The 27,185-nt window shown below is 42.2% G+C and overlaps 1 protein-coding gene across 1 annotated transcript; it reads left to right on the top strand.

The window, feature by feature from the left end:
• Positions 1–21,634, top strand: LOC311100371 (orexin receptor type 2-like; the record flags this gene model as incomplete). Its single annotated transcript, XM_084141266.1, has 7 exons — positions 1–217; positions 2,147–2,325; positions 11,907–12,150; positions 19,592–19,707; positions 19,980–20,200; positions 20,945–21,066; positions 21,465–21,634. 7 exons carry the CDS (start codon positions 1–3, stop codon positions 21,632–21,634), a joined length of 1,269 nt encoding a protein of 422 aa, XP_083997392.1.
• Between the last annotated feature and the right edge of the window lie 5,551 nt (positions 21,635–27,185).

Raw genomic sequence — 27,185 nt, 5'->3', positions numbered from 1 at the left:
ATGTCGGGGATCACAGTGAATTCGGATTGTGGAGAATGTTCAGCCCCTTCACATGAGCTTTGCACCACGGAATTACACCCATACTCTAGCATCGATGAGGATGATGAACTTCTGAAGTATATCTGGAGGGAATATTTGCATCCCAAGCAGTATGAATGGGTTCTTATTGCAGGATACATACTTGTTTTTTTCGTTTCTCTCATTGGAAACACATTAGGTAAGTTTTGTTAAAGGGTTTATCGCAGGATGGATTAATTGAGCCAGGATAATTTCAAAAATGTCATCCTAATTTTAAAGTGCATTGCATTAGATCAAGTCCGCAAAGCTATCTGGGCTTCATTGAACATAATGGTACTTTCATAGAAGTTAGGCTACCGGTGAGTCGATTGTAGGCTATCCATATATATATGATTATTATTATTATTATTAAGATATTAATTTGGTGTTCACTAATGCAGTATCAGTAGACTACCGTCTATGAATAAAACATGAGTTTATTGACAATCGAATGTATTTGGGAAGCGTAAAATAAAGACCTTATCCGGAGCGCGGACATGCATGGGCATCTGTCGTATTCGTATGTGCATGTGACACGCGACAGCTAAAATGATAAGCCACGCGATCTGTAAAGTGATAAACCAGAATCAAAGTGGTGTACAAAGCATTCTCTTTAAACGGTATTTTTCCGTTTTGGGTGTTAATAATACTAATATAGGTGAGGGCATATTAGAAATTGGAAAGAACATATTTTTGGAGCATCTCTATTAGGCCTATGCTTCTAGTTCATAATAAGATGCCTGTAAAATAAATAAAGTTTACTGCATTAAGTAGATGCTTCCAGTTTTCAGAATAAGATTATTGGGCAGTATCTTATCAAGACACTTAAGATACTGCTTAAACATGGCATGTTTTAATCCAATTGAATCTAGCCCTGGATAACTGCTATTATGAGATTATTGGCTAATCTAATTCTTGTTAATGGTCTTAATTAAGTGTCTACATTTCTTCTAAATAATTTTTTATGTGCTGACAATACGGGCATCGTTTAACAATGTTTTCAAGTAGCCTACAAGTGCGTCTCATTTTCTCAGTGTGCAGTTTCTTTTGTTACCATGGCAGTGCTGTTCGCTTGTGTTGACAGGAACGGCATTTTTCTCTTTACCCGAAGTTTAGGGCACGATTTTACTAATTCTTCATGATCTGTTTGTGAATGAGACTGGTTTATTTGCCAATTATAATACGTGTCTGTAGTAAAGGTACACTGTGTCTTTAAGGCAGGAAGAGCGTTATGTGCTTCTTGAAGAGCAGGGTTGGAGATGGAATGGTTCACTGCAGACTGGGGAACCTTTGAAAACGAGAAATCTGTTCAATATGTCTAACTCTCCTGAGTTGTAAACCTGTCCTGATGTCATACCCTGTGGATACTGAAAAGAGGCTATGTTGACTGTATTCATATCCATTATTTTTACCTTCCACATTATTTTGGAGTAAATTAGAAATGTGTTTATGACAGTCTTATCACAGATGTAGGCTTATTGTAGATTAAATTCGTCACTATTATACATTGTTATTTGACTGCCCTTTTCATAATCACCAAGGGAAATGTAAGAGACATAACAGGACAACTGTCACGCCCTGACTCAGAGGACGCTTATATGTTGAGTCAGGGTGTGTATATTCCTTGTTGTGATTTTCTATGTTGTATTTTCTATGTTTAGATCTAGTAGGTATAGATCTATGTTGGCCGGTGTGGTTCCCAATCAGAGGCAGCTGTCGCTCGTTGTCTCTGATTGGGGACCATACTTAGGCAGCCTATTGGCACTAGTGGGTTGTGGGATCTTGTTCCGTGTGAGGTATGTTGTTTGTCTACCTTGGGCCTCACGTTTCGTTTGTTGTTTTGTTGTGGTGTTTATTCAATATAAATAAACATGTATGCATATCACGCTGTGCCTTGCTCTGTCCCGTCTGTAAACTATTGTGACAACAACAGGTTAATTTGAAAGGAATTCATATTGATTATGCAATTGATAGCTGTTATTCAGGTGTGTGCTGTGTGTTGTATTGCATTTGATTCAGAACAATCAATGTCATTGATGTCTCCATGTATTCCTAACAGCAGCAGTTCTTGGTTGTGTCTTGTTGTCAGTTTGTTTTGCAGTGTGGAAAAACCATCACATGCGCACAGTGACCAACTGTTTCATTGTGAATCTCTCCTTTGCTGATGTCCTGGTCACCATCACCTGTCTCCCGGCAAGTCTTGTGGTGGACATTACAGAAACATGGTTCTTTGGAAACACTCTTTGTAAAATACTACCTTACTTACAGGTAAGAGGATGTTTCAAGGTTTTTATTTTCACATTTCCCAACTTTAACTTTGTCACGTGCCGAATACATGTATCATTTAGTATACACTCTTATCCAGAGCAACTGTATACATTTTCATACCGGTCCCCTGCGGGAATCAAACCTGCAACCCTGGTGTTGCAAGCTCCATGCTTTACCAACTGAGTAACATCAGACTGCGAAAGGTGTAGACTTTACTATGAAATGCTTAGTCACGAGCCCTTTCCCAACAATGCAGAGTTGAAAAGTAAGAAAAGAGTAGCAAAATAAATCAATAAAAGGAAATAGTAACACAATACAATAACGAGGCTATTTACAAGGAGTACCAGTACCGAGTCAATGTGCTGGGGTACGAGGTAGTTGAGGTAATATGTAGGTATGGGTAAAAGTGACTAGGCAAGCAGGATAGAGAAGAGTGGCAGAAGCGTATGAAGGGTGTGGCGTCAATATTTACATTTGAGTCATTTAGCAGAAGCTCTTATCCAGAGCCACTTACAGCTAGTGAGTGCATACATTTGTCATACTGCCCCCCCCGTGGGAATTGAACCCACAACCCTGGCGTTGCAAGCATCATGCTCTACCAACTGAGCTACGTGTGTGTGTGTGTGTGTGTGCATAGACAGTGCAAAGAAAATAGAAATGTAAGAAACAAAAAGGGGGTCAATGTAAACAGTCCGGGTAGCCATCTGATTAACTGTTCAGCAGTCTTATGGCTTGGGGGTAGAAGCTGTTTAGGAGCCTTTTGGTCCCAGACTTGGCGCTCCAGTACCGGTACCGCTTGCCACTTCAAGCTTGATAGTTGGTACGTAACTCCAGGGTACTAAACGCTATTCTTTAAAACACCTTTGAAGGGACCCCATAGTGATCCTTGTGCCACAGGAAAGTATTTTGCTTTCCCACCTCAACTGCTGTGGGCTCAGTCTTCTATGGATCAACATCATAATTCTCTTTTGATCCAGTGTGATGGAACATTCAGCCAAATGGGGCAGAATCCACAGCCATACTGTATACCAGAGGATTAGCCTAAAGATTCAGACCTTGCGGTCACTGTAATTACATCTTCCCGGTAAGGTCTGAACGGCAGGCTGCCATGATGAGGACACCGCGGAGCGGACGCGAGATATGGCACAGAAAACGTACCTCAAGGTGCTGTTCACCTAATTATCCAATTTTCCAAAATGATACATCAAGATTTGAAATACTTTTTTTTATTAAACTGCGATTTTCGTCAGCATGCTGGGGGTTGATTATACTTTTTTTGCCAGTGCTACAGACAGCTATATCAGTCCGCTAATACAGGACTAGTAAAGGCCCAGTTCACTATTTTTTGTTAATTATTTTTATTTTGTATAGATTTTTCAGTGGGTACTGCAGCACCCTCAGCACCCCTACTTTCCATGGCTATGAAAGCAACCCATTGGATTCCACAACACTTCTGTTAACTACTCACCCCAATGCATTTTCAAGGAATCCAATTGGCTGCTATAGCATTAGCTAGCCTAGCATGCAGTTTAATAAAAAACTAGCAGTTTTCCAATCTTCTCGATTCACCATTCGTAATTTCAGGATAATTAGGAGTACAGCGACATATTCCATCCCTGGATTGAGGTACATTTTCCAAGCCATTTACCGCTCCGGGCACTGGCTGTCCACATTCTGGCACAGCACCGTTCCGAATACAGAGAAGAAATGAATGAATGTCGGATTCTGGCTAGTCCGAGGATATGACAAACAAAACAACCTGTCTCCAGTTATTTTCAAGTTTAATGGGGGCATACTTTTTCAATGCAATTTGCCTATTGAAAAAACCTCTTGCCTAACCATTGTGAAAATAACAGTGAAATTATTTAAAGGGAGCCTCTCAATCCATGTCTGACTCATATTATTTTGCATTCATGCTGGGACAAATATAGTACATAGTGTAATTACATTTTTGCAATGCTGCCTGTTGAAAAATATGGTCAGGAGATTGAAAAAAGGGTTTATCAGGTTAGTTAATCTTTGAATTTCCTTTCTTTAACTAGGCAAGTCAGTTAAGAACAAATTCTTATTTACAATGACTGCCTACCCCTAACGATGCTGGGCCAATTGTGCGCCGCCCAATGTGACTCCCGATCACGGCCGGTTGTGATACAGCCTGGGATCGAACCAGGGTCTGTAGTGATGCCTCTAGCACTGAAATGCAGTGCCTTAGACCACTGCGCCACGTGGGAGGCCTTAACACAGGACTGTATCCAAAACCCACAGACAAATGCCTGGAGTCCTATCAATAACGTCCTGGTCTGAATTACTCCGTTATCATTCATGTCTGTCTGAAAGACAGAGTGGAGAGGACTACAATTTTCCAACAGAGGAGAGGCAGCTGGTGGTCTCTCACCCCATCAAGAGCTAAATTAAAACCATTTATAAAACATTTACCTGATGAGCTGCAGAAGCAGAATATTAAATTGGTTTTCTCCCCTGGCCTTCTTGCAGTATGACATAGGTACTCTCCAAAGGAAGGTCATATGTAAATGCTGCACAAACTTAATTGACATTTTTACATTTACATTACATTTTAGTCATTTAGCAGACGCTCTTAACCAGAGCGACTTACAGGAGCAATTAGGGTTAAGTGCCTTGCTCAAGGGCACATTAACGTCATTTAGCAGACGCTCTTAGCCAGAGCGACTCACAAATTGGTGCGTTCACCCTATAGCCAGTGGGATAACCACTTTACAATTTGGGGGGGGGGGGGTTAGAAGGAATACTTTATCCTATCCCAGGTATTCCTTAAAGAGGTGGGGTTTCAAATGTCTCCGGAAGGTGGTGAGTGACTCCGCTGTCCTGGCGTCGTGAGGAAGCTTGTTCCACCATTGGGGTGCCAGAGCAGCGAACAGTTTTGACTGGGCTGAGCGGGAGCTGTGCTTCCGCAGAGGAAGGGGAGCCAGCAGGCCAGAGGTGGATGAACGCAATGTCCTCGTTTGGGTGTAGGGACTGATCAGAGCCTGAAGGTACAGAGGTGCCGTTCCCCTCACTGCTCCATAGGCAAGCACCATGGTCTTGTAGCGGATGCGAGCTTCAATTGGAAGCCAGTGGAGTGTGCGGAGGAGGGGGGTGACGTGAGAGAACTTGGGAAGGTTGAACACCAGACGGGCTGCGGCATTCTGGATGAGTTGTAGGGGTTTAATGGCACAGGCAGGGAGCCCAGCCAACAGCGAGTTGCAGTAGTCCAGACGGGAGATGACAAGTGCCTGGACCAGGACCTGCGCCGCTTCCTGTGTAAGGCAGGGTCGCACTCTCCGAATGTTGTAGAGCATGAACCTGCAGGAGCGGGTCACCGCCTTGATGTTGGCGGAGAACGACAGGGTGTTGTCCAGGGTCACGCCTAGGCTCTTCGCACTCTGGGAGGAGGACACAGCGGAGTTGTCAACCGTGATGGCGAGATCATGGAACGGGCAGTCCTTCCCCGGGAGGAAGAGCAGCTCCGTCTTGCCAGGGTTCAGCTTGAGGTGGTGATCCGTCATCCATACTGATATGTCTGCCAGACATGCAGAGATGCGATTCGCCACCTGGTTATCAGAAGGGGGAAAGGAGAAGATTAGTTGTGTATCGTCAGCGTAGCAATGATAGGAGAGACCATGTGAGGATATGACAGAGCCAAGTGACTTGGTGTATAGGGAGAAAAGGAGAGGGCCCAGAACCGATCCCTGGGGGACACCAGTGGTGAGAGCACGTGGTGCGGAGACAGCTTCCCGCCACGCCACTTGGTAGGAGCGACCGGTCAGGTAGGACGCAATCCAGGAGTGAGCCGCGCCGGAGATGCCCATCTCGGAGAGGGTGGAGAGGAGGATCTGATGGTTCACAGTATCAAAGGCAGCAGACAGGTCTAGAAGGACAAGAGCAGAGGAGAGAGAGTTAGCTTTAGCAGTGCGGAGAGTCTCCGTGACACAGAGAAGAGCAGTCTCAGTTGAATGACCAGTCCTGAAACCTGATTGGTTTGGATCAAGAAGGTCATTCTGAGAGAGATAGCAAGAGAGTTGGCTAAAGACGGCACGCTCAATAGTTTTGGAAAGAAAAGAAAGAAGGGATACTGGTCTGTAGTTGTTGACATCAGTGGGGTCGAGTGTTGGTTTTTTGAGGAGGGGAGCAACTCTCGCTCTCTTGAAGACGGAAGGGACATGGCCAGCGGTCAAGGATGAGTTGATCAGCGAGGTGAGGTAGGGGAGAAGGTCACCGGAGATGGTCTGGAGAAGGGAGGAGGGGATGGGGTCAAGCGGGCAGGTTGTTGGGCGGCCTGCAGTCACAAGTCGCAGGATTTTATCTGGAGAGAGAGGGGAGAAAGAAGTCAAAGCATAGGGTAGGGCAGTGTGAGCAGGACCAGCAGTGTTATTAGACTTAACAAACGAGGATCGGATGTCGTCAACCTTCTTTTCAAAGTGGTTGACGAAGTCATCCACAGAGAGAGAGGAGGGGGGGGGGGGGGGAGGAGGATTCAGGAGGGAGGAAAATGTGGCAAAGAGCTTCCTAGGGTTAGAGGCAGATGCTTGGAATTTAGAGTGGTAGAAGGTGGCCTTAGCAGCAGAAACAGATGAAGAAAATGTAGAGAGGAGGGAGTGAAAAGATGCCAGGTCGGTAGGGAGTTTAGTTTTCTTCCATTTCCTCTCCGCTGCCCGGAGCTCTGTTCTGTGAGCTCGCAGTGAGTCATCAAGCCACGGAGCTGGGGGGGAGGACCGAGCCGGCCGGGAGGATAGGGGACACAGAGAGTCAAAGGATGCAGAAAGGGAGGAGAGGAGGGTTGAGGAGGCAGAATCAGGAGATTGGAGGGAGAAGGATTGAGCAGAGGGAAGAGATGATAGGATGGAAGAGGAGAGAGTAGTGGGAGAGAGAGAGCGAAGGTTGCGGCGGCGCATTACCATCTGTGTAGGGGCAGAGTGAGTAGTGTGGGAGGAGAGCGAGAGAGAAAAGGAAACAAAGTAGTGGTCGGAGACTTGGAGGGGAGTTGCAGTGAGATTAGTAGAGGAGCAGCATCTAGTGAAGATGAGGTCAAGCGTATTGCCTGCCTTGTGAGTAGGGGGGGACGGTGAGAGGGTGAGGTCAAAAGAGGAGAGGAGTGGAAAGAAGGAGGCAGAGAGAAATGAGTCAAACGTGGACATAGGGAGGTTGAAATCCCCCAAAACTGTGAGGGGTGAGCCATCCTCAGGAAAGGAACTTATCAAGGCGTCAAGCTCGTTGATGAACTCTCCAAGGGAACCTGGAGGGCGATAGATGACAAGGATATTAAGCTTAAATGGGTTAGTGACTGTGACAGCATGGAATTCAAATGAGGAGATAGACAGATGGGTTAGGGGAAAAATTGAGAATGTCCACTTGGGAGAGATGAGGATTCCTGTACCACCACCCCTCTGACCAGATGCTCTCGGGGTATGCGAGAACACATGGTCAGACGAGGAGAGAGCAGTAGGAGTAGCCGTGTTTTCAGTGGTGATCCATGTTTCCGTCAGCGCCAGGAAGTCGAGGGACTGGAGGTTGGCATAGGCTGGGATGAAGTCAGCTTTGTTGGCAGCAGAACGGCAGTTCCAGAGGCTGCCTGCGACCTGGAACTCCAGGTGAGGGGTGCGAGCAGGGACCACCAGGTTGGAGAGGCAGCAGCCGCGCGGTGTTGTGCGTTGTTTGTGTAGCCTGTGCAGAGACGAGAGAACAGGGATAGGCAGAGGCATAGTTGACAGGCTGTAGCAAATGGCTACAAAAATGCAGAGGAGATCGGAATGAAATGAGCTAAGCATCTGGGAGAGGAGAGAGGGGGGCCTCCCTCACCAAAAACTTCTACCTCAGAAACTAAAATTGTTTCACTGAACAGTTGTTCAATGTTTAAAGGAATAGACTCAAACCCACTTTATTCAGCTAGCCAACTATGACACCATAGCTGACTAGCATGCTAGCATCCAATAACACACAGTTTAACACACAGTTAAGCACCAATACTCACAGCAAACCACCAATAGTGTGTTAACTAGCTAACCAGCATGCCAGCATCCAGTAACACCCAGCCAAGCACAAACACTTGGTCACAGCAAACCACCAATAGTGTGATAACACACTAAACAGATCATTCGTGTCTGTGTCAAGTTCCTTTCATGACGCAGCAATGATTCAACATTGGCTAGCTAGGACAAGTATATTGTAATTAGCTACTACCGCACCGTTCGCTGGTCGTGCTGGGTAGCTAGCAATGGCCACTGTGTTGGCTTTGTTTGAAGAACGGCTAGCTAGCTAGCTTCGTGCTACACCCGGCACACAATGGCTACTGTGTTGACTCTGACTCTGTTCGAAAAAACGGCTAATTAGCTCGCTTCGTGCTACAGCCGGCACGGCGGAAGACACTGCCAAGACACAGTAGCTACCCACGATACCTAGCTATGACGCCGTAGCTAACTAGCAAGCTAGCATCCATTAACACACAATTAGCACCAATACTTGGTTACAACAAACTGCCAAGAGTGTGTTAGCACACTAGCACACTAAACAGATGATTCATGTCCGTGTCTAGTTCCTTACATAACGCAGAACGCAGCAACGCAGAACGCAGAACGCAGCAAAAATTAAACGTTGGCTAGAAGCACATTTAACAGTGGGAACAGCTAATCGTTACCAGTAGCTACCCGCTAGCTAGCTAGCCTCGTGCTTCGATACTAACAACAATACTAACCTATAATAAATACAATACCTAACTACAACTAACTACCAACCTACGATCTAATGCATGGTTAAGCTATACTCAACACCAAATGAGAAGTTTGCTTACCTCCAGCTAGAGAGCTAGCTAGCCTCGAGCTTCAATACTAGCCTACAATAACCTACGGAAACCTACAATAACAACAATACTAACCTATAATAAATACAATACCTAACTACAACTAACTACCAACCTACGATCTAATGCATGGTTAAGCTATACTCAACACCAAATGAGAAGTTTGCTTACCTCCAGCTAGAGAGCTAGAGAGCTAGAGAAAAACACGTCCTCTCCCGACTGCTGCTCCCGACAGAAGCGTCATTTTCATTAGTTACTCCAATATTTACTACAGCACTGTGTGTACATCTTGCCTATCCTAATGGCTGTGTGAAGCATGGCTGAGGTAAATTGGAATAGCTGTAGGGCCAATTTGATGTGTCCATTTGCTAAAGGATGTTAATGAGAGAGCTGAAAATGTCCCCCATTGTCAGTCAGATGGACCCAATTGTAATTCTTACAGCTCCTCTACTGTCTACGGTCTCTAATTGATATTTGAGTGATGGCTGCAGACATTAAAGGAACATAACGCTTCAAGATAAAAGTGTGCCAGAAGTTTTAAGACATCAAAAGTAGTCTAATATCAAGAAAAGTCCTGTGTTGCTCAGTTGGTGGAGCATGGCACTTATGGTGCCAGGGTTGTGGGTTTGATTCCCACGGGGGACCAGTACGAATTAAGTATTAAAATGTATGCAGTTGCTCTGGATAAGAGAGTCTGCAAAATGTAAAAGGCCCAGGCTGTCTGTTTTATAGATCCAGCTATATGACACAATCTAAAACGACTGGAAAGAATACACCAGCCCCATATACATTTTAGTCATTTAGCAGACGCTCTTATCCAGAGCGACTTACAGTTAGTGAGTGCATACATTTGTCATACTGGCCCCCCGTGGGAATCAAACCCACAACCCTGGCGTTGCAAACGCCATGCTCTACCAACTGAGCTACATCCCTGCCGGCCATTCCCTCCCCTACCCTGGACGACGCTGGGCCAATTGTGCGCTACCCCATGGGTCTCCCGGTCATGGCCGGCTACGACAGAGCCTGGATTCGAACCAGGATCTCTAGTGGCACAGCTAGCACTGCAATGCAGTGCCTTAGACCACTGCGCCACTCGGGATAATTTCCAGATTTGTGATGCTTATCTTTTTATTCATATAAATAAATAAATGAAGTTGCCAAATTATCTCTAGAAAGTGTTATGATTAATATAAGCCCATAATCATAATAATTCCTGCCACTCTAAACCAACAGAGGAACTTATAAGGATAGCAGAAAATGGCTGGTAGGTTCATATCACTGTGATGAGTAACAATGCTAATTTAGGGCTGTGAGGTTCATGGAATTTTGGATGACGGTTATTGGTCTGCCAAATGACCGCGGTCACGTAACAACCGCTTGAATAGCAAAAAACAACAACCCAAAAACGTTTTATTTTTAAAGATGCAAATGTTCTCCTCTCCGCTCCTCTTTGCATGTGCTGCCATAGAAATACAATGAATGGAACGGGCATCCCCATTCAAGACAATGGTGGCATAATGGGTGGACTGGCGGCCATTGCGTTGGTCTTCATTTAAGGTTAGGGTTAGGCATAAGGTTAGCAGTGTGGTTAAGGTTAGGGTTAGGTTTCAAGTGGGTGGCTCAATTGGTAGAGCATGGTGCTTGTAAACCCAGAGATGTGGGTTCAATTCCCATGAGGGCCAGTACGAGATTGTATGCCCTCACTACTGTAGGTCGCTCTGGATAAGAGCATGCTAAAATGTAAAATCACATTTTAAGAAGATAAATTGTAGAAATAGGCGGGGTTTAGTACTTTGTGGCTGTGCTAACTAGTGACTACCACTGAATATGTGCTGTGATTTGTTGATTCAACTCAACTGACATTACAAAAAATTAATTTGATTGCATGAGCCACATCATTTGAATGAACATTCTAAATTACCAGGGAAATTATTGCGTCAATACTGTAGAAACAAACTCAACCGCAGGAATGCCCGGCCGTCCCGTCATAAATTAGCTGTATGCTCCAAATAAAAACCACAAAAAATAACGGTTTTGACGGTTATTTTATTTTCATGACAGTCTTCATCCATAACAGTCGGTTATACGACAATACGGTTATACGGTAATTGTGCCAGCCATAATCATCATAGGTGTTTCATATTACAGCTACTTATAATTTCCTGGAAACATCTATCTATTCATAGGAAATGTATTATCAGTTTACACTTAAAGAAAACAAGATTGTTATTAATGCTGAGAATGTTGACTATTAAGGGAATATAGTAGACCTGTTGAATATAGACTAGGGCCCCCATACTTTGACAGTATTTCCCCATCTCAGCCATATCAACAGTAATGCCATTTTCTTTTTTTGTTGCTAGAATTTGTCTGTATTGTGTAAACTCAGATTCATCATATAAATGTTTATATTGTAATCATCCTTTGGTTATGGTAGTTAGTCAGACTTCATCATATATACTGTATATAATACTAATCCCTGACAGTTGATTATCTCTGCGCTTCTAATAAAGACGCAGACACACCAGTACCATTTGCCGGCTGAGAGTACTTAGCACCTCTGAATGGAGTGCCGCCCGTAATTTTCAAACCGAGTGCAAGCCGATTCTACATGTAGAATCCTGTGAAAATGTCAGCAGTCAGACGTCCTTTGTTTGTCCAAGGGAAATCACTGATTTTCTCTCTGCAGGTATATATTAAGTCTAGTACTTTTTGCCCTGGTTCACTTTGTGCTTTAATTAACTGCACATCCTCTTTTTCAATCTCCCAGACAATCTCCGTATCTGTGTCAGTCTTGACTCTGAGCTGCATCGCTCTCGACCGCTGGTATGCAATCTGCCACCCGCTGATGTTCAAAAGCACGGCCAGGCGCGCCCGCAAGAGTATCATCCTCATCTGGTTGGTTTCCTGTGTCATCATGATCCCTCAGGCCATCGTGATGGAGTGCAGCAGCCTGCTCCCTGAGCTCACCAACAAAACCAGCCTTTTCACTGTGTGTGATGAGCACTGGGGAGGTAGGCAGGCATCCACAAACTCCCTCCTCTCAATGCCACAGGACCTCGCCAAGGGACTGTAACCCCAGCCCAGACCAACTTCTAATACTTCTACTTGATTGAGCTTGCCTGAATTGAGTACTCCACTGGAGTAGTCCCAAAAATATAAAGCGTGCCCATTTAGAATTCCAGGCAGCCTCTAGCAAACACTCACTATTTGAACCAAGGTCTTGACCAAAGGCAACCGGCATATTTCAGTTATTGTGACTAAACCTCCAGAGCTGTTGTCAGATGGGGAATAATTAAGCAATAAGTCCTGAGGGGGTGTGGTATACGACCAATATACCACGGCTAAGGGCTGTTCTTTCGGACGACGCAACGTGGAGTGCCAGGATACAGCCCTTAGCCGTGGTATAGTGTCCACTTACCACAAACCCCCGAGGTGCCTTATTGCTATTGTAAACTGGTTATCAACGTAATTAGAACAGTGAAAATGATTTTTTTTGTCATACCCGTGGTATACGGTCTGATATACCACAGCTTTCAGCCAATCAGCATTCAGGGCTAGAACCACCCGGTTTATCATTTATAAACACTAGAGCAGCTCCACAAATGTGCTGGTTAATTTCTGATGGAATCAATATTCCATAGGAGCATTAGAAAATAACATTTATAGTGTCTCCTGCGTCGCTATCACTCTTAAAGGAAAATTCCACCCAAAGACTATCTATTGGTATTTGTTTCATTAGTCCATTGTTCATATAGTCCCAAAATGTTTAGACTTTCAAAATACAGAAAAGCGCAGCATCATGTGATGCAAAATGCATCATACAGTGCCTTGCAAAAGTATTCATCCCCCTTCGCGTTTTTCCTATTTCACTACAAATTGGTGAAGTGAAATGAAAAAAATAACGGAAAAGTGTTGCGTGCATATGTATTCATCCCCTTTGCTATGAAGCCCCTAAATAAGATCTGGTGCAACCGATTACCTTCAGATGTCACATAATTAGTTAAATAAAGTCCACCTGTGTGCAATCTAAGTGTCACATGATCTGTCACATGATCTCAGTATATATACACCTGTTCTGAAAGGCCCCAGAGTCTGCAACACCACTAAGCAAGGGGCACCACCAAGCAAGCGGCAGCGTGAAGACCAAGGAGCTCTCCAAACAGATCATCGACAAAGTTGTGGAGAAGTACAGATCAGGGTTGGGTTATAAAAAAAGATCAGAAACTTTGAACATCCCACGGAGCACCATTAAATCCATTATTAAAAAATTGAAAGAATATGGCACCACAACAACCCTGCCAAGAGAGTGCCGCCCACCAAAACTCATGGACCAGGCAAGGAGGGCATTAATCAGAGAGACAACAAAGAGACCAAAGATAACCCTGAAGGAGCTGCAAAGCTCCACAGCGGAGATTGGAGTATCTGTCCATAGGACCACTTTAAGCCGTACACTCCACAGAGCTGGGCTTTACGGAAGAGTGGCCAGAAAAAAAGCCATTGCTTAAAAAATAAAAAAAAATAAGCAAACACGTTTGGTGTTCGCCATAAGGCATGTGGGAGACTCCCCAAACATATGGAAGAAGGTACTCTGGTCAGTTGAGACTAAAATTGAGCTTTTTGGCCATCAAGGAAAACGCTATGTCTGGTGCAAACCCAACACCTCTCATCACCCCGAGAACACCATCCCATGCTGTGGGGATGTTTTTCATCGGCAGGGACTGGGGAACTGGTCAGAATTGAAGGAATGATGAATGGCGCTCAATACAGGGAAATTCTTGAGGGAAACCTGTTTCAGTCTTCCAGAGATTTGAGACTGCGACGGAGGTTCACCTTCCAGCAGGACAATGACCCTAAGCATACTTGAGGGAAAAATTGAAATGTCTTAAAATGGCCTAGTGAAAGCCCAGACCTCAATCCAATTGAGAATATGTGGTATGACTTAAAGATTGCTGAACACCAGCGGAACCCATCCAACTTGAAGGAGTTGGAACAGTTTTGCCTTGAAGAATGGGCAACAATCCCAGTGGCTAGATGTGCCAAGCTTATAGAGACATACCCCAAGAGACTTGCAGCTGTAATTGCTGCAAAAGGTGGCTCTACAAAGTATTGACTTTGGGGGGGTGAATAGTTATGCACGCTCAAGTTTTTTTGTCTTATTTCTTGTTTGTTTCACAATAAAAAATATTTTGCATCTTCAGTGTGGTAGACATGTTGTGTAAATCAAATGATACAAACCCCCCAAAAATCAATTTTAATTCCAGGTTGTAAGGCAACAAAACAGGAAAAATGCCAAGGGGGGTGAATATTTTCGCAAGCCACTGTACCAGCTGTATTTCTGCATTTTGAAAGTTATTCATCTTGAAAACCTGATTGCTGACATGCAAAACATGTTGGGACTAAATCAACAATGGACTAATGAAACAAATACCAAAAGCTCGTTTTGGGGTGGAATTTTCCTTTAAGGGATTCTGAACTTGTGTGAGACCAGTATCCAAATGAGTTGCTGGGACAATGTCCTTAATTCACTTAATTTCTAGGAAGAATTCAATTAGATCAAAATGTAACCAAATCTTATTTTATCTTCGCTGCTGTATAGTATTCTAATCATATACTAAGTACGGGGATAACTAAGTAGAATTCAAAAGGTACTCGCACTCAAACCATGCAGAAAAAACATGCAGGAGGCAGATATAAAATAACATTGGTGTTTAATTACATTCTTGACAGTGAACACAAAAAGGTGCAAATGCAAGTGGCAAAAAAGTGCAAACAGAAAGCATAGGTTTCTACCATCATCTACTGTCAAGCATGTAATTACAGAGCAAAAATATGTTTCTATTTGGGCCTCTTGCAAGTTATTTCTACATGGTTGAGTGTTCTATCCAGCCTCCTACATATTTTTCTACATGGGTGGGTACCTTTTGAATTCTACTCAATGAATAATATAAATGCAACATCCATGATGACACGATATTGAAAACAAGTCACTGTCTTCCTTTGATAGGAAAAACTACTATCTAACCAGACTGTATGATTAGGGCAGTGGTGGATGGTGGCACTTTAAATGGGGAGGACGGGCTCATAGTAATTGCTGGAACGGAATTAATGGAAAGTTATCAAACACCTGGTTTTCCATTCCATCCATTATTATGAGCTGTCCTCCCCTCACCAGCCTCCCATTTATCTGTCCTGCTGAATGATTCACGGTCAGACAGTTGAAAAAGACTTGGAAAGCATCGAGGGATGACTTTGCAGGTCATCTGATAAAAGATGCATCTTGATTGCTATAGACAAATACTCTCACACAGAAAACCTTTCAACTATTGGCAGCACAATTGTTTAGATAGAAAATAAATGAATGTGTCAAGGCTATCGATTGAATGAGCGAGATCAAAGTACTCCATCTCTCAAATTCGTTTTAGTGTGGAAAACCTTTGCAGGAATTTGTCCTCATGCAAACTCTCAACTTTAAAGGTTGATATCTACCGATGTAGGATCTTAATTTACTGTAGGATCTTAATTTGATGCAGGACATTTAAAACTTGTAGTGTATGTGAATTTTTTTTTTTATGTCCATTGATTATGTAAGGGATAATCAACGAGGGGCAATGCGTTCTAAGGAAAATAATGATTGACGTGGAAGGTGTGTTCCACGACACGCTAGCAGAGTGGAACTGACCTTACATGGAGTTCCATTATTTTCCAGAGAACGCATAGAGCCCCAAGTTGATTGTCCCTTTTACAGTATACCATGACTATAATTTAACACATTTGCCACTAGAATATAAAATCCATATAATAGTTTACTTTTCCTGTTTGCTGCAGGATTATTTTCGTGCTGTAGCTAACTGGCTCAAAATAAGATCCTACATACGCTATGTGGACACCCCTTCAAATTAGTGGATTCGGCTATTTACACCTGCTGATGACAGCTGTATAAAAACGAGGACACCGCCATGCAATCTCCATAGACAAACATTGGCAGTAGAATGGCCTTACTGAAGAGCTCAGTGACTTTCAACGTGGCACTGTCATAGGATGCCAGCTTTCCAACAAGTCAGTTCGTCAAATTGCTCCCCTGCTAGAGCTTCCCCGGTCAGCTGTAAATTCTGTTATTGTGAAGTGAAAACGTCTAGGAGCAACAACGGCTCAGCCGCGAAGTGGTAGGCCACACAAGCTCACAGAACGGGACGGCCGAATGCTGAAAAGCATAGTGTGTACACATCGTCTGTCTTTGGTTGCAACACTCACTCCAAACTGCCTCTGCAAGCAACGTCAGCACAATAACTGTTCGTTGGGAGCTTCATGAAATGGGTTTCCATGGACGAGCGGCTGCTCACAGGCCTAAGATCACCATGCGCAATGCCAAGCGTCGGCTGGAATGGTGTAAAGCTCACCGCCATTGGACTCTGGAGCAGTGGAAACATGTTCTCTGGAGTGATTAATCACGCTTCACCATTTGGCAGTCCGACGGAGGACGAATCTGGGTTTGGCAGATGCCAGGAGAACGCTACCTGCCTGAATGCATAGTGCCAACTGTAAAGTTAGGGGAGGAGGAATAATGGTCTGGGCTAGGCCCCTTAGTTCCAGTGGAGGGAAACCTTAACGCTACAGCATACAATGACATTCTAGGCGATTCTGTGCTTCCAACTTTGTGGCACTTTCCTTTTTCAACATGATGATACCCCCATGCACTAAGCGAGGTCCAATGTTTTGTCGAGATCGGTGTTGAAGAACTTGACTGGCCTTCACAGAGCCCTGCCCTCAACCCCAAATAAACAGCTTTGGGATGAATTGGAACGCCGGCTGCGAGCCAGGCCTAATCGCCCAACAGCAGTGCCCGACCTCACTAATGCACTTGTGGCTGAATGGAAGCAAGTCCCTGCTGCAATGTTCCAACATCTAGTGGAAAGCCTTCCCAGAAGAGTGTGATAGCAGAAAGGGGGGACCAACTATATATTAATGCCCATGATTTTAGAATGAGATGTTCGACGAGCAGGTGTCAACATACTTTTGGCCATGTAGTGTATGTACAGTACCTTCATCTCAGACTGATGCCGCATTCACGTGCTAGTCGGAACTCGGAAATGACAGACTTTCTAACTGGTTGAACACGACACGTATATAACTACAACCAGTTAGCAAGTCGGACATTTCCGAGTTTTTTAGTTCTGACTAGCACGTGAACGCGGCATTACTCATGACTCAAATCTCTGAAATGCCAAAGTTATCTTTTAAGTCGTATGGGGTCAGTTCCATTGCCAGGATGCAATTATTGCTCAGCAGTTTGTCTAATGCAGGGGTGTCAAACTCATTCCATGTAGGGTAGAGTGCATTAATAAAATGGTATGCCCGCTCCACTGGAGCCTCCTCAGAGGAGGAAGGGGAGGACCATCCTCCTCAGTGAATTTCAGAAAAATAAAAATAAAATAACATTGAAAAAGTTATCCTTTTTAGATAAAACTATATTACAATACTACAAATAATTGATTAAAACACATTGTTTTTTAACACATTAGTTCTATTAGCTATGTTGACTAGGACATTACTTTAGCTAATATGAGGATAACGATGTAGCGCTTATGACAGGGTTTGGCTTGGAACGTTTTTTTCGCCTGGTCACATACAGCTGATGTGTTGTTCATTGAAGTCCACGAACGAAGGGAAAAGGTGAGAGGAGGTGAGTGCATAGAGGCGAGAAGGAATACAACGTGGCTGCTATAAAAGTGAACTGTGTTTATGCGTGATATGGGGTGTATTCATTCCAACAATTCTGTTGAAAACCGTTTCTTAAACGGAAGCAAACGAAACAGGGATCAAAATACCTGAATTTGTCCAATAGAAACACTTGTTTGCAACTGTTGGACTAATGATTACACCCTAGATAAGATAGATGCAGGCAAGAATGTGCAAGGCGGTATTGAATGTGTCAATGTCTGTCAATGGGTCACTGTCTGTCATCTCAAATCTTCCTCTCGACCTGTGTGCGCCTACATTTGTAAACTTTCATTCATAGGCTAGGTTATAGCAACCTCATGATGGGTATAGGGAAAATTCGAGTATCATGTAGTAGCCTAAACCTATCGATGTTACATTGAACTGGGTGAATGGAATATGAATGAGAGTCATATAGAAATAAGGTCATGCTCATAAAAAATTATAATCGTAAACGGCACTGACCGTCACTGGCCCACTCACACCTATCTGTTTCATGTCAACAAGTATTGACTAATATTTGCAACATTCTAATAATTCTCATGTGCCGACGTATCGCCCAATCGTGCCATGGTTAAACGTGCACTCCTGTAGACCTGAAATAATTGGATCGTGGAACTTGCATCCAGCCAACCAGAAAAGCAAGGTGAAGCAGTTAATTCATTCTTGATAGTCAGGACAAGTCTTGTCCTGCTAAGAAACATTATTTTTATAGTTGAAAAAAATAGATTTAGCAAGCAGTAGTCATTTAGATTAAGGATAAATGTGGAGTAGAGCTTTATAGTTATGTGATGACACCACATGCCCAGCGTACCTTCAAAATTATTCGGCAATCATTATTTATTCGAAAAACAGTTTCCATCATAATTTGTAGCAATAAAAAAAAAATTGACAAAAGAAAAATCCGACCCTGTTGAACATACAAAAATGTAGTAGATGTAGAACATCTACTGCATTTTTATCATTTACTACATTTTTGTAATGCTCAACAGGGGCGGATTTTTCTATTGTCAATTTTTTTTATTGCTACAAATTATGATGGAAACGGTGTTTTTCTAATAAATAATGTAGTAGATGTTTAAAACATTTCGCCTATAACTGCCGTTTACATTACACATGTCGCAATGTTTTCTTTTGTGACATTGATTTTGTGGAATAAACCTGTGTCAATGGAAACCTGCCTACTTATTCAATTGTTATTTCGTAAAGTGTAGAATGTTGTATTTGTTCAGCTGAACCTTTCTTTAATAGGAACCATATTTCAGCACAATCTGATGATTCCCTTAAAAAAAAATAATTATGTTCTGTCTTGCCACTCAATTTAGATTCCTGCACAGTAACTACAAGCTCATGCATGTTACTGATAAATATGTATATAAATGTAGCCATGTTTGTTTGCGTTTTACCAATTACCACCACAATTCCTACAGTACCCTTACGAAAAAACCACATGAATCTCACATGTGAACACCTGAAGTATTCCAAAATCATGTGATCACGTGATCTTATGTGAAGTTAATGTGACAACATGTGACAACATGTAAATCAACATGTGATAACATTAAACTACACCTGAAAACATGTGATCACATGTGAAGTGTTACAAAAACATGTTTTCACGTGACATAACATGGAACATTTCATGTGAAATCATGTGGTTTTTCTGTAAGGGTAGCGCCTCTAATTTACATCTATGTCACAATCATTTAGCTAAGTAATATTTTATTCTCCCAATAGCTGATGTCTACCCCAGGGTCTATCACACCTGTTTCTTCATCGCCACATACCTCGCTCCCCTCTGTCTGATGGTTCTGGCATACACCCAGATATGTCATAAACTGTGGTGTCAACAGGTATGTATGTAAATGTTTGTGAACAATAACAGACAACATTTGCACTGTTTCTTAGCAATCTGGCTGTTTGTTGATTGATCATGCAGTCATCAAGTTATCAGTGTCAATTATCCTTGCAATTATTTGACAATGCACTCTCAGAATATGCACTCCACTGTTCAGATCCATTCCATTGAGCTTTTTTAATGTTTTGAGTTTTAATGAGTCGGACAAGCAAAAGCTGTTCAAAGACCACAGTGTGATCGGCTGTGGGTTGTGGGTTCTTTAAACAGATTCCTGGGACGTCATCTGTGCTGCAGAGGAAGCGGACGTCCCTCCAGTGTTCCGCTTATCCCCCAGGTCCTGGGGAGTCAGCCAGGGTCCGGACCAGCACAGTGTCCGCTGAGATCAAACAGGTCCGGGCCCGCAGGAAGACCGCCCGCATGCTGATGGTGGTGCTCTTCGTATTTGCCCTCTGCTACCTGCCCATCAGCGTCCTCAACATCATGAAAAGGTAGCAGCCTCTTTGGGTGCTCTGTCTCTCTGTCATCAGGATCAATAGCCAATTCACTCTACGATTCAACGTAGAGATGTTTCAAGGAGTCAGTCGTTTCTAGGAGTCAGCAGTTTACGTTTGGAAATGAGTCATTTGACTCAAATAACAGTTGTCATTCACAGTAGTCCCTGGTAAACATTGTGTTTACAGAAAAAGGTGCTCACATACTGAGAATTGAGTAATCTGTAAGCATTAAATTAGCATACGTAGAAGAGATTTGTTCTGCTCCATCAACGCGGTAAGACAACATATCTGGGATGTCTGTCTCTCAGGGTGTACATCATCGCCGTCTGATGAAAACCTATTTTCTCCAAAACAAACTTTTCAGGAATTTGGGGAAAAAATACCATAATTTCATATTAATGTAGAATTATGAAACTAAATAATATATTTTCTTGGTCCTAGAGTCATGAAATGTTCAGAGTACATTGAGGGGAGTTACTGCTTTCATTAAATGTAAAACAATAATACAAATTGGCAAAACATTTAGTTACGAGGTTTTCATCAGACAGCAACGATATATTAATTGCTAGTTATTCATAGAATTAGGTAAACGATCTCTTTAATATCCCCCCTCCCCCCATCTAGTAAATATGTGTACACTTGTAAACACCTGTCAATAAGCTACAGCTCCATTTACAGCTTCAACACACTTGGTGTCATTACTGACGAGGTCTCACTGATGTCACCTTGTCATTGCAGAGTATTTGGGACGTTTAAGTACACAAACAGCAGAGAGACTGTGTACGCCTGGTTCACGTTCTCACATTGGCTGATATATGCCAACAGTGCTGCAAATCCAATCATCTATAACTTTTTAAGTGGTGAGTTTATCTCAATATACTTAGTTCATGATTTTATTGCCCCATCTGCTGGACAGTACGGTACATCACAACACACTTAGAGTGGCACTTTGGAAGAGGGATTTGATGTGCAGCATAACTTGTTCAGTCAATTTTAATGGTAAAGAAACATAATACTGAAGTGGTAGAATTTCAACAGAATTCCCCTTTCATTTGAGGCTTGATTAGCGGTTTAGAGTGTTGGGTCAGTAACCGAAAGGTTGGTGGTTCAAATCCCCAAGCAGACTAGGAAAAATCTGCCGATGTGCCCTTGAACAAGGCCCTTAGCCCTAATTGCTCTTGTAAGTCGCTCTGGATAAGAGCATCTGCTAAATTACTAAAATGTTATGTGTTTAACGAAGTTTCGCTTTTTTCCACAGGGAAGTTTCGAGCGGAATTCAAAGCAGCATTTTCCTGTCACTCTTTTGGCCGATGCCAGAACCAAACAGCGGGCATACGGAAAATAATAAACACTGACAGCCGTAAATCCTTGTCCACTCAAGTCAACAACATGGACAATGTCTCACGGATATCTGACCATGTGGTTTAATCCTATGCTGGGGCATGCTGGGAGTTCTTATAATTGCACCATGCCACCCAGGACACACTGGCATTCACTGTCGCCATGATATGTACAAAGATCACAATTAGAATTCATACACATTGTAACGTCAACCTTTTCATAACAGACATCTTGAATGAGACCACGTACTCCGAATGGACTGAAAGCACTCAATATCCACCACCCTGTGTGAAAGCAAATCCCTCCCCAGGGGAAGAGAAGTGATTTGAATGAGTCATGTCTGTTACAGACGGATAACAGTCATATCGGCTCCAGTCTTTGATTCTCATCCCACCAGAGGCAGGAAGAAGCACCCCATGGTGTTGTACACCTCACCAGAAAGAACAGACTGAAGGATGAATCACAATGCACAAAGATTAAACCCTATCAACGGTTATTATCAAAGCTTCTTAAAGCCGAAGATGGAGTACAAAAGAACAGTTTGCTCGTTAACTAGCCACATCAGTGTACTACATGTGTATTTGTGATGATGTTTACTTATGACTTCACTTATCGTAATAATAATTATTGTTATTATTAATATTTGTATTATTATTGTTGTTGATGCTGTTGTTTATTATTGTTATTATTATTGTTATTTCTTCCTATTCTATGTGTAATATCTGGTTATATGTTTACAGACGTGGTATTGTACATTGACAGTCCAGCCAAAGTTAGAAAACCTCCATGGAGGAATACATCTACAGAGGTTTTCATGACAAGGTGGAATGTTAAATTCTCACAACCTTATATCATAAAGACGGCTTTGTTTCTAATTCACTGCTGGACAAACAACAACCAATCAGAAGTAAATAACCCTACAAGACATTGAATTCTGATCGTTTTTTTTTACGACGTCTTATTTCATGTGAACCCTTGAAAAGCAGTTTCTACAATTGCTTTTGTTTGTTGTGAGTTCTTCTCAGGTGCTTGTTGTGATGATTTCTTATTGGTGTTTCTTATCATGTCATGTAATTTTCAAATAGTATGTTAAGCAGTTTCCCCTAGAAATGTATGTGTTCATGTAAGTGTTTGTTGTTTTTGATCTGTTTGAAGGTAAACATTTTAAACATTTATCATTGTTCGTTGTGCTTCTTGTAAAACAACATAGTATGTACAGTAAGTATTTGATCCCCTGCTGATTTTGTACGTTTGCCCACTGACAAAGACCTGATCAGTCTATAATTTTAATGGTAGGTTTATTTGAACAGTGAGAGACAGAATAACAACAACAAAATCCAGAAAAACGCATGTCAAAAATGTTATGAATTGATTTGCATTTTAATGAGGGAAATAAGTATTTGACCCCTATGCAAAACATGACTTAGTGCTTGGTGGCAAAACCCTTGTTGGCTATCACAGAGGTCAGACGTTTCTTGTAGTTGGCCACCAGGTTTGCACACATCTCAGGAGGGATTTTGCAGATCTTCTCCAAGTCATTAAGGTTTCGAGCCTGACGTTTGGCAACTCGAACCTTCAGCTCCCTCCACATATTTTCTATGGGATTAAGGTCTGGAGACTGGCTAGGCCACTCCAGGACCTTAATGTGCTTCTTCTTGAGCCACTCCTTTGTTGCCTTGGCCGTGTGTTTTGGGTCATTGTCATGCTGGAATACCCATTTTCAATGCCCTAGCTGAGGGAAGGAGGTTCTTACACAAGATTTGACGGTACATGTGGTGAAGTTGTCCTGTCCCCTTAGCAGAAAAACACCCCCAAAGCATAATGTTTCCACCTCCATGTTTGACGGTGGGGATGGTGTTCTTGGGGTCATAGGCAGCATTCCTCCTCCAAACACGGCGAGTTGAGTTGATGCCAAAGAGCTCCATTTTGGTCTCATCTGACCACAACACTTTCACCCAGTTCTCCTCTGAATCATTCAGATGTTCATTGGCAAACTTCAGACGGGCCTGTATATGTGCTTTCTTGCGCAGGGGGACCTTGCAGGCACTGCAGGATTTCAGTCCTCCATGGCGTAGTGTGTTACCAATTGTTTTCTTGGTGACTATGGTCCCAGCTGCCTTGAGATCATTGACAAGATCCTCCCGTGTAGTTCTGGGCTGATTCCTTACCGTTCTCATGATCATTGCAACTCCATGAGGTGAGATCTTGCATGGATTCCCAGGCCGAGGGAGATTGACAGTTCTTTTGTGTTTCTTCCATTTGCGAATAATCGCACCAACTGTTGTCACCTTCTCACCAAGCTGCTTGGTGATGGTCTTGTAGCCCTATTCCAGCCTTGTGTAGGTCTACAATCTTGTCCCTGACATCCTTGGAGAGCTCTTTGGTCTTGGCCATGGTGGAGAGTTTGGAATCTGATTGATTGATTGCTTCTGTGGACAGGTGTCTTTTATACAGGTAACAAGCTGAGATTAGGAGCACTCCCTTTAAGAGTGTGCTCCTAATCTCAGCTCGTTACCTGTATAAAAGACACCTGGGAGCCAGAAATCTTTCTGATTGAGAGGGGGTCAAATACTTATTTCCCTCATTAAAATGCAAAATCAATTTATAACATTTTTTACATGCGGTTTTCTGGATTTTGTTGTTGTTATTCTGTCTCGCACTGTTCAAATAAACCTACCATTAAAATTATAGACTGATCATTTCTTTGTCAGTGGGCAAACGTACAAAATCAGCAGGGGATCAAATACTTGTTTCCCTCACTGTATCAACATTGACCTTGTATTCATCAGACCTGGGTTCAAATACTATATAGGGTATTTCAATTACTTTCAAAGACATTTGGAAGTAAGTATTTTCATATTTTATTTGAAAACACAAGTATATTGGAATGTATTTGGAAATACACTTGGAAAGTATAAATAAACAGTGTATTTTTAAATACAGATAAAAACTCCTATGCATTTGAACCCAGGTCTGTTTGGTATTTGAAATAATGTTTTTGGAAATACGTTTAAAAATATATATTTTTATAGTAGGCTATTTATAGGAATGTATTTGAAAATACTCAAATACACAGTAAATACGTTTTTAAATAATACAAAATCAAATACACATTTATTTGAACCCAGGTCTGGTATTTATGGAGAGGGCCTACTCTATAGGGGCAAAATGTTTGAGATAAAATTTGATAGGCCACAGCATTCCAGGGGAATCCTGAGTAAAACAATAACTCACAGTGTGTTGTTATTCATGATGTTATCGATGTTGCTATTCATGATAATGAATATAATTTGTGTTATTCGTATTGTATTGTGTGTTATTCCATAATATTTGCACGTAAATAAACATGAAACTGTATGAACCTAAAAAGGAGAAATACATTGGTTAAGTAAACAAATCTCTGAAGCTGGAGACTCTTATCTCCCTCACTAACTTGAAGCATCAGTTGTCAGAGCACCTTACCGATCACTGCACCTGTACACAGCCCATCTGAAATTAGCCCACCCAACTACCTCATCCCCATATTGTTATTTATTTTGCTCATTTGCACCCCAGTATCTCTATTTGCACATCATCTCTTGCACATCTATCATTCCAGTGTTAATACTAATTGTAATTATTTTGCACTATAGCCTATTTATTGCCTTACCTCCATAACTTGCTACATTTGCACACACTGTATATATCATTTTCTGTTGTATTTTTGACTTTATGTTTTGTTTTACCCCATATGTAACTCTGTGTTGTTGTTTTTATCGCACTGCTTTGCTTTATCTTGGCCAGGTCACAGTTGTAAATGAGAACTTGTTCTCAACTGGCTTACCTGGTTAAATAAAGGTGAAATATATATATATATATATATATTTTAAGTACACAGGAGGCTGCTGAGGGGAGAACGGTTCATAATAATGTCCGGAACGGCATCAAACACCTATAAATCATATGTTTGATGTATTTGATACCATTCCACTGATTCCGCTCCAGTCATTACCACGAGCCCGTCCTCCCCAATTAAGGTGGCACCAGCCTCCTGTGGTTAAGTATAAACTTGACCATGATTGACTAACCAGGTTGTATAGGCTATTATTTAAATGGCTGAATATACCCACCTCTTACTGACCACCACTGTCCTTATCCACTAATCATAACATTGATGAAAGCAACCTGGAGACAATGCGATGTGTTTTGTTATACAACTAATTAATTAGTGGTGTATGTATTCCACCCTGTCCTAAACATATTTCATTGACTGTCAGTCACCATGAGTTTGACAACTTTTAACATCTTACATTAGAATGAAATTTCAGTACTCCCTAAAGATTCAAGATAAAAGTTACCAAGTTATTTCATTTGATAACCCAATGCTGCATGAATAACAAGGGCACGAAATGTTTACTTTATGAGCATGAAGTATGATCTGTGCAATCAGCTGGACCTTAAACTTTAATTCACTTATCTGTTTAACTAACCATAACCTCAGAGGTGTAAGTACTTAGCCTAGATCCCACCTGCAAGTCTGGTTACCTTTCAACTGACGTCATAGCGATTGGTACGCACTGGGGTAATCGCCAGCTGCAAAGATCGGAGCTGTCCACTTGAAGAGGTACCAACCGAAAGGGAAGGTGTTACCATGCAGCGAACGACAGGTGTGAAAACCGCGATGGTAATTGGTGAGTATTTAAAGTCTACCGGTGATTTGGGGTATGTTTAGCTTCTTTTTACTGAGCCTCAAGCAGGTGAATTTCCTTTACTACTACTGTGATACCTGACCTATAAAGATAGACTGTAGCTCCCCAATGTAGAGTAAGTAGCAAAAGTGGTCAAGTTAAATAGAGGTATGATAATATCCATATGTTTAGTATTTGCATTTGCCAAATAAATTAGTGAATTGGCAGCCTACGGTAAACTTGCTTGAAATAATGCTACACAATCTACCCACTGGGCAAAAACTGGTTTAATCAACTATGTTTCCACGTCATTTCAACGAAAAAAAAAATCTATATAATTTTACATTTAGCAGACGCTCTTATCCAGAGCGACTTACAGTTAGTGAGTGCATACATTATTATTTTTTCATACTGCCCCCCCGTGGGATTCGAACCCACAACTCTGGCGTTGCAAGCGCCATGCTCTACCAACTGAGCTACACGGGGCCCGATGTGATGATGCTGAATCAACGCGGAAAACTGATTGGATTTGCAAAAAGTCATCAATCTAAGGGCATTTCTTTTCTTTTTTTTACCCAACTTTTAACCTAAATCCAATGAAATTGGGATTTTTGTTTGTTTGTTGATTTTACATTGAATTCACAACTTAGCAAAATGTAAATCAAAACTGGACCTTGAACTGAGGTCTGTGCCCAGCCAGTAGTTTAAAGGGGAACATAAGGACAAAAGTTTTGTATTCAAATTCAAGCAGTAGCCTACCTTTCAGCTTGCTCAGTGTGAAATCCACTCATAAGAGAAGGATGGGGAAGGTGTTCTATCTACCAAAACGTTGGAGAAGAGTTCAATCCAAAGAAGATAACTTTAAAAATGTTGTATTCAAACTTTTTTTGTAAATATCTTCCAGTAGTTCTTGTTTACCAGATAACCAGCATCCAGATTTCATCCAGATCCACAGGCTGTTTGGCTTTTAT

Source organism: Coregonus lavaretus (genome assembly GCF_964263955.1).
Source record: "Coregonus lavaretus genome assembly, chromosome: 25".
In the NCBI taxonomy this organism is placed as follows: domain Eukaryota; kingdom Metazoa; phylum Chordata; class Actinopteri; order Salmoniformes; family Salmonidae; genus Coregonus; species Coregonus lavaretus.
Note: the sequence above shows the minus strand (reverse complement) of the source record. Positions and strands in the feature narration are given on the sequence as shown.